We start from the raw sequence: 11,951 nt of genomic DNA, 5'->3' as shown, positions 1-11,951 counted from the left end.
ATATTCTGTCATGATAATCTATAAATAACGTTCCCAGCGGCAGGTTTATGTAAATTTTAGGGTTAGAGATGTCACTAACCCTGGAGGAATGTCTTGTAGTCCCTACCAGCCGTTTGTTGTAGTCCTTAAAAAGTGATTTCTTTAAAAGCAAATATCTCCCTTTGCTTTGAACTTTGAGCGTTGCAACTTTGCAGATGTTGTTTATGCTCAAACAGCAACATTACACACTAACTAAAGTTAGAAAAGTGAAATCATATTCAACCACCCCATACAAGTTTTTATGCTGTGCTAAGCTAACATGCTAGCTAGCACTTAAGCAGCTTTTACCAAGAGTGATTATGTTTTATGACTAATTTTGAAAAGCAAAGATTATTCAAATGCTTCTTTTTTCAAATACATTAGGTTAAACCAACAAAATTAAACTAGAGGTTAGATAAAGTAGAAATTTCATTTTAAGGTAACACTTGCAGCTTAAATGTATGATTATAGCATATGTTTTTCATAAACACTTTTTGTTATACTGGTTGAAACTGTTCACAATCTGTCCTACCTGCCTGTAAACGTATGTATTTGCATACTAGTGATACCCTGGTAATCCAGAGTTCTCGCGAGAGCACAAGTTGAATTTGCTCAGCGAGTTACTCTGGTGTCGAGTAATGATGCTCATTAAATATGCCCCTCTATCTGAGCTGCACCAATCACATTGGGTTATCTGATATAGGCGGGCCAGAGGCGAGATGATGTCGAAGTCATTAGTAAACATTGCAAGATGTTTAGGTCTGGATTTCCAGGCTATACTAGTGATAGGAAATTCGGATTATTTTACTGACTCCGATCTTTGAGTCTCGTTCAGCAAAATGAACAGATCTTTTTTCAATTAATTTCTTCAGAATATAATTGAAATGTTATGTTACTAGCCAACTTCTCCATTTAAATTAAGAGAGTGAAAAAACTAATACAGCCAATGGCAAATTATGAGAAACAGAAAGTATTAATTAATTGCGTAGCTGGGTCTTCGGTCTGTTAGTTACCTCACCTCCCGATCCGAGTCGGTCTTTCCTTTGTCAAGTCACATTCCCATAGACTGTATGCAGTCTGTACCGGAAACAGAAATTATTTCACCTAGAAGTCGAAGACTTAAGGTAAGCCAATAATTATGCTCACATTGGTTTACATAAGTAAATATGTATATTTTAATGATAATATTAGTTTAGTTTCATTAAACTAGTCCAGCACAAGAGAGACATGAGGGGATGAAGTTTCTGGAGTTCTTCTCTGTCCTTGAAGGCGCTACATGTCCATATTATCAGATATCTACCGGTACTTGAAATAGGTCAGTCAATAAATGATGTTGGATTTTAATGTGCCTGTTTGTTTGCTGCAGAAGATTTATTTGTGCTACAGTATGTGTGGGGACAACTAAATTAGGTCAAATGCTGCGCTGCATTATTGAGTGTTTCTGCTTGTCTGCTCCATTCAGGTCATTGTTGATGATTACCAATCTGCCTGATAGTGTTTGAAATGTGAATGAGCCATTGTCACTCTTTTTTCCTTCATGCAGAGTTTAGAAGTGAACTACCAGACAAGACCATTGTTGATACCTCATTCTGCAGGCCAGGTAAGCTATTGAATATTGCAATGTTTGATTTCTGATACAAGTAAGAGTTTTTTGTGACAATCACAGTCAATTCTGTTTATAGGCTCTAGTGAGAGATGTCTGAGCAGATTAATATAGTGGGATAATTATCCTAGCATAAATGCAGTCCATACCGTGTTGTTTTATATGTTGGGTCACACTGCCAGTGTCATTTTCAATCCAGTACCAAGTGAACCGAGCATTGATACAACAGTGTAGGAATCCTACAAAATGAATAGTGTGCTATTGCAGTTTTCCAATATTGACATTAAGTGATGTTCTACTTTTACTTTAAAGAATATGAATGATCTCACAAAAGAAGATGTTTATATTAGTAAAACTAAATAATAACATGGCATTGTAAAATGAGATTTCTTTTTGAGGCTGAAATGGAATAAAATAGTTGGTTATTTATAATAAGAAAAACAGAATGAATTGAAATGGAGCTGAAAGCACAAAAATGTGTTTCCATTTCTCCATTTCAATTCATTCATTCAAGCAAAAAAACAAGGAAAAGCATCATCTAAAGATAAAATATATTTGTAAAAGATATTTACAATCAACAAAGGAGCAATATGTATTGTTCCAATTACAATATATATATATATATTTTTTTCAATTAAAAAAGCCTTGTATGCTCACCAAGGCTGCATTTATTTGATCAAAGACTGTACAGTTGTGAAATAATATTACTATTGAAAAATAACTATTTGAATATATTTTAATATATTGTAAAATATAATTTATTCCTGTTATGCAAAGCTGAATTTTCAGCATCATTACTCCAGTCTTCAGTGTCACATGATCCATCAGAAATTCTAATACACTGATTTGCTGCTCAAGAAACTTTATGTTGAAAGCAGTTGTGTTGCTTAGTATGTTTGTGGAAACAGTGATACATTTTCTTTCTGGATTCTTGAATGTAAAATAATTTTTATTTGAAATTTAAATCTTTTATAACATTGCATATTTTCATATTCCACTTAAAAGCAAGAGGAGAAATATTTACCACTAGGTGGAAGTATTATCATATGTGAAACCACTTGAAATTACACAATTATAATCTTTAGGTTTGGTTTATTTTGAGATATTATCATGAACTTCATATATGTCTACTAATATCAGTCTATTGCTTTAAATGTTAATTATTTATTTTTTTCTTTGGAAGCAGGGGCTTCATCTTCTGTCTAATAATACCATCACCAAACCACAGAGTAATGATAAACTCATCATCTGGATCAGGAGGTGAGAAGTATGTTTAAGGGTCATGAATGCAGTTGGTGCTTGTGAATACTTTGGCTGCGGCTTTATGTCAGAGGCGTTATAGAAGGTACAGTGCTGGTCAGAATTATTTGCCCCTTGGTAAATATGATCAAAGAAGGCTGTAAAAAAAAAAAATCTGCATTGATTATCCTTTTGATATTTTATTTAAAAAGAATAAATTTTTTATTGAAGTAAAATAATAGAAAGTGGGGGGGAAATCACATTATGAAATAAATGTTTTTCTCCAAAATACGTTGGGAACAATTATTTGCCCCCTTTTGTTAAATACTTTTTGAAACCTCCTTTTGCCAAGATAACAGCTCTGAGTTTTCTCCTATAATGCCTGATGAGTTTGGAGAACACCTGACAGGAGATCAGAGACCATTCCTCCATACAGAATCTCTCCAGATCCTTCAGATTCACAAGTTCATGTTGGCGCTTCTTCTCTTCAGTTCAGCCCACTCATTTTCTATAGGGTTCAGGTCAGGGACTGGGATGGCCATTGCAGATGCTTGGTTTTGTGCTCAGTGACCCATTTTTGTTTTGATTTTGATGTTTGTTTTTGGATCACTGTCCTGTTGGAAGATGCAAACATGGCCCGTTATAAGATTTCTAGCACAGGCTGTCGAATGATGCCCATGATGTCCATGATGCCATGTATCTGAAGAAGATGTCCAGGACCTCTAGCAGAAAATTAGGCCCACATCATTAAAGATACAGCAGAGAATTTAATTTTACACATGGGGTACTTTTTTATCCCTGTGTGCACCAAACACATATTAAGTGTTTGCTGCCAAAAAGCTCATCTGATTATAGAACGTTTGAAAAGTAACTGACACTACTGGAACCTCAAACGGGACAGGTTCTATGGTCAGATGAAACAAAAAAATATATATAGCTTTTTTGGCAGCAAACACTTAATATGTGTTTGGTGCACACAGGGATAAAAAAGTACCCCATGTGTAAAATGGAATTTTCTGCTGTATCTTTAATGATGTGGGCCTAATTTTCTGCCAGAGGTCCTGGACATCTTCTTCAGATACATGGCATCATGGATTCGATCAAATACCAACAGATAAAAAATCAAAACCTGACAAAACTCTGCTAGAAATCTTATAACGGGCCATGTTTGCATCTTCCAACAGGACAGTGATCCAAAAACAAACATCAAAATCAAAACACAAATGGGTCACTGAGCACAAAACCAAGCATCTGCAATGGCCATCCCAGTCCCTGACCTGAACCCTATAGAAAATGAGTGGGCTGAACTGAAGAGAAGAAGCACCAACATGGATCTGGGAATCTGAAGGATCTGGAGAGATTCTGTATGGAGGAATGGTCTCTGATCTCCTGTCAGGTGTTCTCCAAACTCATCAGGCATTATAGGAGAAGACTCAGAGCTGTTATCTTGGCAAAAGGAGATTGCAAAAAGTATTTAATAAAAGGGGGCAAATAATTGTTCCCAACGTGTTTTGGAGAAAAGCATTTATTTCATAATGTGATTTTTCCCCCACTTTCAATTCTTTTACTTCAATGAAAGGTTAGATTTTTGCTAATTTTTTAAATAAAATATCAAAAGGATTAACAATGCAGATTTATTTTTTACAGCCATCTTTGATCATATTTACCAAGGGGGCAAATAATTCTGACCAGCACTGTATATGGAAGTAGTTCGTCAATTCAGCTGTTTTAAATGTTGTTTCAAGTCTGGTGCACCTCTCCTAAACTTAAGTTTAGTAATAAAATGTAAAAAAACCAAAGCCATATACTATTTCTGAATTTAACCATCATGTTTTAGTTTCAATACAGAGGGTGAGAGTTGCAAACTTTTACTTAATACCAGTAGAGGGTGACATTTGAATGAGACAAACCATAAACATCCTTTATTTACATGTCTGTTTGCTCACTTAAAGAGATAGTTTTTGTTTTTGAGTAATTTTTGTCATCATTTACTCACCGGCACCCTCAGTTTGTTCCAAACCTGTGAGTTTCTTTCTTCTGTTGAGAACAAAAGAAGATATTTTGAAGAATGTCGGTAACCAGAGTTTTGACGTAGCCATTAACTTCCATAGTAGGAAAGAAAATACCATTTAAGTCACTGGCTACGGTCAACTGTCATTCTTCAAAATATCTTCTTTTCTGTTCAACAGAAATAGAAACTCATACAGGTTTTGAACAACTTGAGAGTGAGTAAATGATGACCTAATTTTCATTTTTGGGTGAACTATGCCTTTAAAGGAAAGAAAATGCATAATGATAAAGATAAATAGTTCAGAGAATAGTAGAATAGTAGTATCATATTCCTCTCCTTATCTTCAGGTGTGTGTAGGTTGCTGGCCTCTTTGCTTTATGGGCTGGAGTTTCACATGGACACCTCAGAGGACAGCACTTTTCTACAGGACATGCTCATGGGCAATACTCTGCATCTGCTTATTAAGGTCAGACTTTATTTTAGCAGCCACCCAGCCCACTTTAGTGACTGCTGTTTGCCAGTGCTACGACTCGAACTGGGTGAAATTATTTAGATCAAGCTGTTCCATTAGCTTGACCATAAGAAATACACCTGCACCTACACATTTTCTTAGTTTGCTTACTCGCTTACTTTATTTTATTGTTTATTTTTACAGGGACAATGCACAATTAAGAGTAATTGCACCAGAGTTAGCTAACAGCTAATTTACATCTGCTGTCCCTGGGCAGGTAAACGAATAAAAAAACATGCAATATTACATACACTACATAAAACATCACAACACATTACAAAATCAGTATATAAAAACAAAGAATTTACAACACAGTCATTAGTGGATGCAGATTTGTTCTGATAGTAGCCAGTACTTAAGCTTGGTTTTACAAACTGTGAAGCTATCAGTGAGTGACCACACGAAACCACAGGGGGGCCGAGAGAGAGAGAGAGACCGAGAGAGAGAGAGACCGAGAGAGAGAGAGAGAGAGAGACCGAGAGAGAGACCGAGAGACCAAAGAGTCAGAGACAGCTTTAGTTGCCGTGACAGGGCAGGCAGAGGTTTCAGAGACGGCCTCCTTGGTCGTCACGGGGCAAGGCAGGCAAAACAGAACTGAACACAACACACTCATAAACATACATAAAGGAGAACACCAGACACCAAACAAGGGAAACACAGGTGTATATATTACAGAGGGCTAACATGAAAACAAGTGACACCTAGGAAAAACGATGGGCAGATTAACAGGGGAAAAAAATACAAACTGACTACAACATGGTGCTGGAAACTATAATTTAACTAACAAACAAGGACCATGTTACAGGAGGAGTTATCATGTAACTCTAGTTGTAGAAAGTCAGATTTGGCAGTAGCAGTTGACAGATTTAACGAGTAGCATTAAACAGATTTAGAGCTGTCAGGGTTGTCTAATTTTCTCTGTTTGTGTTTGCTTGAGTTGGACTTTAGTTTCCTTTGTCTGAGTTAATTGGTTTCCATGGTATTTAATTGATTGATTGAGTTGGATCACCTGTGTCTCATTTCTTTGATTTAGTTTGCTTGTGTATTTAAACCCTTTGTTTGTCCTGTTTATTGTCTGATTTTGTCTGTGTGTACTGGTTGTTCTGTTCATGTTTTTAAGTCTTAGTATATAATTTGTATATATGATAAAGTAACTGCTGCGTTTTGATCCATCCTTGCTGCAAACCTTTGTGACAAGATTGTTTTCATATCTGTCACGCGTCTCCTAGCAATGAGGTGCGTGTTTCTGAGTTTGTTTGTATTCAGAATGACCTGGAAGTCTGGTAGTTTGTGACCCTCAGTCGTTTAGTGTGATGCAGCTTTTCCTCTTTAACCATTTTCAAAGTCAGCAAGTTTATGATGTTTTAAAATCTGTATGATTTTAAGTAATGTAGTGTATACCAGCCTCTACTCACATTTATTCAGTAACTTATTCATACGTTCCCATTTTTTTATATTTCACTCATTAGCTCACTCATTCGCTTATTTCACCATGTTCAGTATTATATAACTCGTTATTTCAAAATTCTTTCCTGTTCATCCATTCATTCAGTGAGTGAGTCTCTCACTACTTCTTTAATCATGTATTCAGTCACTCACTCATTTACTCACTTTGTTTAGTTATGGGCACTGGGCACACTGGCATTTCTTCAGGATGAAATCTTTTGCAAGCTGAGTTCTCCAAACACTGCAGTCAGTGCACACCCAGCATCATATTTTGCTGGCAGACGAGTCTAATGAATCCAGCACATGCTGTCTGCGACACTGAGAGAGGGGGAGTTGAGGAGAGGTCGAAGGGGAAGGGGAGACTGTGATAAAAGCCCAAACACAGCTCAGCTGGACTGCTGGTGCTCTGTTCCATGAGTCACGTGGAGCTGTTAAGTGTACAGTGCTCTTGCTCCGTGTTGCTCTTTTAATGCTAAGAAAGGATCAGATTTTCCAATCGATCTGACTTTTTACTTTCCTTAGAGAAACTACAGAACTACTCAAGAAAGCTGTTTCTGTCATACAGAAAATACTTGCACAAATGCATGCCACAATGATCATTTTAATGCACTACATTAAATACCAGTAGCATTTATGAATACTGCTTTATGCTATATCATAAAACATGCTTATACAAACATGTGCAGAGGATATAAAACACATTTATGACGTTTTATTCTTATTCAAGATTTTTGGTATGAATAAACGAGTGAATGGATGAATGAATGAAATGCACTAATATTTTATTTAGCAAGGATGTGATCAGTGACAGTAAATACGTGTATGTTGCTTAAAAACTATTTCAAATAAATGCTACTATATATTTTTTAAATTATAATAATATTTTACTATATACATTTTTATTGTATTTTTTTATAAAATAAATGCAGCCTTGGTGAACATAAGAGGCCATAATTTTTAAAACAAAATTTTACCAACCTCAAACTTTTGAATAGTAGTGGATGTATGTAATTAAGTGTATGTATTATGTTCTGTAATTTTATAATCTTTTTTCCTTCATTACAGTCAAATAATGATTATTAATGATTTTAAAAGAACAAATATTCCATGTAGTTTTAAATTAAAATGAGATCATAGAAACCTGCAACTATAATAATTATAACATAATTCTAAATATTTGTATAGTCACAATTCAATGCTAAAAAAACATTCTTGAAACTTCACCCACACACTTGTTGAGGGGCCATTAAAAAGTAAAGTGTTTGTTACATTGCCAGGTATCCCCCAATAAGCAAGCTATTCATTTATTTTGTACAAAACATTTCTGCATGAGTCTGAAATATCTCAGACCAATTCTCACCACACAACAAGTTCCAACTAATGTCAGAGTCCGTCTCAGCAGCAGCGAACACAAACGTGCAACTAAAGGATTATACTAAGTATGCGCAAAGAGAATGTTTCTGCTTTTTCCAAGGCTCTGCCATTTGACTGTAAAGGAAATCAGAGCTCTTTTTCTGTTGGAAAATAAGCAATTATACTGCCATTACAAACAAGAAGAAACTTTACAAGAAATGTACCATAAAAATCTGAAATAAATGTAGCATGTGGTCTGAGTCAGAATACATCTCCATAAATTGTAGTTTTTGCATATCACTGGGTTGACATAATGGCAGTTCTCTTATTGTGGAAATAAATATTTTACATATTTATTTAGACATATGAATTTACATTTTTTTTTTTGGCCTTCCTCTATGTTAGTTGTGACTTTTTTGCACATGGATTTGCATTATGAAACAACAAGAGACATTAAGTGACAGCAAGTCTGTAAAAATACTTGTTTTGTGTAGAATGCGGCCCCAAACCTGCAGGCCAAAATGTGTCTGGATTTAGTGTGTGATATCATCTTTTAAAAAATTAAAATTGTTTTACTTAATACATCTGTTTTGAAACATGTTCCTCTTTATGAGTACTGTTAGCTGTGTGAGGGCCGTAAATATGATTACATCTTTCTTGGCTGATATTCTAATAGCTTTCCCATTGCTTATGCCGCACATAAAGTGGAGCCAAGTGGATGGACAGACCGATAAACACCCAAAACTCCTCAGCCTTTAATGTTAGTTTGTATTTGACTGCTAAATTACCTTTTGGTTACTTTTGCTCATCAGACTGTGTGATATATTACTCACAAAATACAGAGAAACATTTTGCTACTAGATGAATTTCAAGGGTGAAGGTCAAAGGGGTGAGCACTAACCCTCTGGGCATTGGACGACAGCCTAACGCCACTTCTCCTCTTCTCACAGGTCTATGACAGGCTGCAGAAGTACAGGGCCCAGCGGCCTGCTCCGCTGCTGGATAGCACACAGGGCCTGGCTCAGGACGTAAGTTCTCCTCTGGGGCATCTAGTGGGACGAGATTCAGTTGCAGGACCTGTAGTCTGTTTAGTGTTGTCGGTTTGAAGTGTACTGGAAGGGATTACTATAGTGAACACTCCAGAGTCACATAAATATTTGTGCTGCACATGCAGCCTCACAGACACTCACTTATTTATTGTGTTATTTTTTTAATGAAATAATTTGGCGACTCCTAAGGCCAAAACTGCATTTTTGTGTATACATGCCCAAAATGACCTGGTTTTCCCTTAACTCTTTAAAACCGCAGTGTATAACCACCAACATGATGAAACAGAAATAAAAAAAAAGTTTCAAAGAAGTTTCCCCAACACCCCTTTTTATCTGCCCCTGGTAGGACAAACAATTAGTCCTGCCCTAAACTTGCACCATTGGTTGAGCCAATAATGCTACGTAATGATGGTCAGAGGCCTGTCTCAGGAAGTAGGGAAAGATTGGGAAAAAAAACTCCGATTATTTATTATCTAAAATGTATATTATGTCATGCTATGTATGTGTGTGTACCATTGTGAATGTGAAAAACAAAAACCTTTTTTAAAGCTTATGAAGATCGTCCCCGTTCCCTGAAGGAGGGAACGATGATGTTACGTCAGAACGACTGACGAACTGGGATCTCGCCTGAGAGCCCAATCACCTTCGAGTAGTAACAAAACAAGCCAATGCACATTGGCAAGTGAGATTTGCAGCCGCTCCCCTGCTTCCGGGTATATAAGGCAGCGTGCGAATTCTCACATTAAGTTTTCCGCTGAGGAGCTGAGACTGGGTCCCGGCCGTGCCAGAGGAGGTACAGGAATTGTGGCGACGGGGCGTAACGTCTCCATTTCCTCCTTCCTCCTTCCCTATTAGTCAGTCACACTCGACGTTATGTCTAAATGATTGACGAATTAGGAAGACGCCACCACTGCTGCCCCTTCCGAGCACCGAGCAAGCCTCCTGGTCCTTCCTCACCTGTTGTGACAGAAGAAGGGACAGGGCTGTGCACGGAGAATGTCAATCTCTGATGTTTCAAATGATTCTAACTTCCTCAACGCCCTTGGTGACAAGCAGGCGGGGCGGGGGGCAGCCTCAAACTGACAAGGCAGGATGTGTTTGATCGCCTCCGTCTGCTTCTGTACTGCCGAGAATTGCCGAAGAGGCCGGCTTGGAAGATGGGGGAGTCGAGAAAGCGAACTTTGTCGACCTCCTTCATCTCGGCCAGGCTCAGCCAGAGATGGTGCTCCTGGACCACTAGGCTGGACATCGTCTGCCCCTAGGACCGCGCAGTGACTTTCGTCGCCCGGAGGCCGAGGTCCGTCGCTGTACCCGCTCCTGCATCAACCCGGGGTCAGAACTACCCTTGTGCAGCTCTTTTAGTTCCTTGTCCTGGTATACTTGCAGGAGGGCCATGGCATGCAGGGCGGAGGGGGCCTGTCCAGTGGCACTGTAAGCCTTGGATGTGAGTGCAGAAAAACTTAAAAGCCTTGGATGGGAGACGTGGACGACCCCGCCAGGTGGCAGCGTTTTGCAGACACAATTGCACCGCAACTGCACACTCCACCGGTGGGATCTCCACGTACATTTTGACCGCCCTGCCATCAAGAGTAGTGAGAGCGGAGGAGGCAGCTGAGCAGTTTCTGGTGCCTTCCATGACTTCGTGACCTCCTTGTGCACTTCCGGGAAGAGGAGAAGGTTCTGGACACGGTGGAGGGTTGGAAAGCATGGCAGTCAGCTCCGGTTGGACTCGAACAACGCTACTCTCCCCGAAGGGGGCAGCGCAGCCAAATCTTTATCCCCAGAGGACTCTAGCCCACCCTTCGATGCAGAGATCGACATCCGGTCTTCTGCAGAAACCCTGAATGAGATGCTGGGGCCTTCATGAGAAGGCCCAGCAACCACAGCCGGAAGCTCCACAGCCTGTGATGGAAAAGAGGAGTGGGGGGCCACAGGGATTCACCCGGAGGAAGAGCTCCCACTGTAATCCTCAGATCGCCCTTCATACCTTTACTAATCATTTAGTTCCTTTATGGGCAGCCATTTATTAATTATTTGTTCATGTTTTTGCAGACCCCAATCTAAAGTTGAAACTGTTCATTATTTGTAAATGTTTATAAATGTTTACTAATCATTAAATACCTTTATGTGCATTTTAGCTGTAACAAGGTTTGTGTAATAGCTAAGTTTAGCTAAATGCTAGCTAAAGACAACAACGACACATGGTTTCATTTGGGTGCAAAACATGTTTTTATTGCCTCAACACTTAGTATACTATATCCTTAAACATATCCTTAATATTCCCTTATAGTATTAAATTGACCATTGTGCACTGTTAATAAGTTTAGGGTTTATACCCTTAAACCTACCCATACACCAAACCTGAGTGTTCTGGAAATAGTACATGAACACAATAAGTAAATTGTATCTAATTATTATTATTATGCATGTTAAAGACACCTAATATAAAGTAAGACCAGTCATTCTTATATTGTTCAGTTTTCTGTTGAATCCAGATCACTCATAGCTACCAAACACCTTTTTGCATTTGTACTTGTAAAAAAAAAAAAAGTCCATTAGGTACTATGAAGTTTAATGACATTTGTATATTTTCAAGAACTGCATGATCATGTATGAATTGAAAGTTTAACAACATGTGTAAGCATTTTAATTTACATTAAAAATTTACAATCATCAGATGAGAATTTAATCGCACCGACTTTCTTCTGTTTCACATGATGT

The 11,951-nt window shown here is 38.0% G+C and overlaps 1 protein-coding gene across 2 annotated transcripts in view; it reads left to right on the top strand.

Moving 5' to 3' along the window:
* Positions 1-1,048: 1,048 nt before the first annotated feature.
* The window catches only part of mpp7b (MAGUK p55 scaffold protein 7b), a 61,530-nt gene continuing 50,627 nt past the window's right edge, over positions 1,049-11,951 (top strand). Inside the window, exons 1-6 of one of the 2 annotated variants that reach the window (XM_084118823.1) lie at positions 1,049-1,142; positions 1,229-1,333; positions 1,562-1,618; positions 2,805-2,881; positions 5,219-5,337; positions 9,132-9,209. In XM_084118823.1, the coding sequence (XP_083974949.1) occupies positions 2,854-2,881; positions 5,219-5,337; positions 9,132-9,209 (225 nt within the window). In that variant the 5' untranslated portion in view covers positions 1,049-1,142; positions 1,229-1,333; positions 1,562-1,618; positions 2,805-2,853. Of the gene's footprint in view, positions 1,143-1,228; positions 1,334-1,511; positions 1,619-2,804; positions 2,882-5,218; positions 5,338-9,131; positions 9,210-11,951 lie in introns of those variants that run through there. The other variant, XM_084118822.1, reaches the window with a different exon arrangement.

Source organism: Abramis brama (assembly GCF_963993115.1).
Source record: "Abramis brama genome assembly, chromosome: 7".
Classification (NCBI taxonomy): Eukaryota; Metazoa; Chordata; class Actinopteri; order Cypriniformes; family Leuciscidae; genus Abramis; species Abramis brama.
Note: the sequence above shows the minus strand (reverse complement) of the source record. Positions and strands in the feature narration are given on the sequence as shown.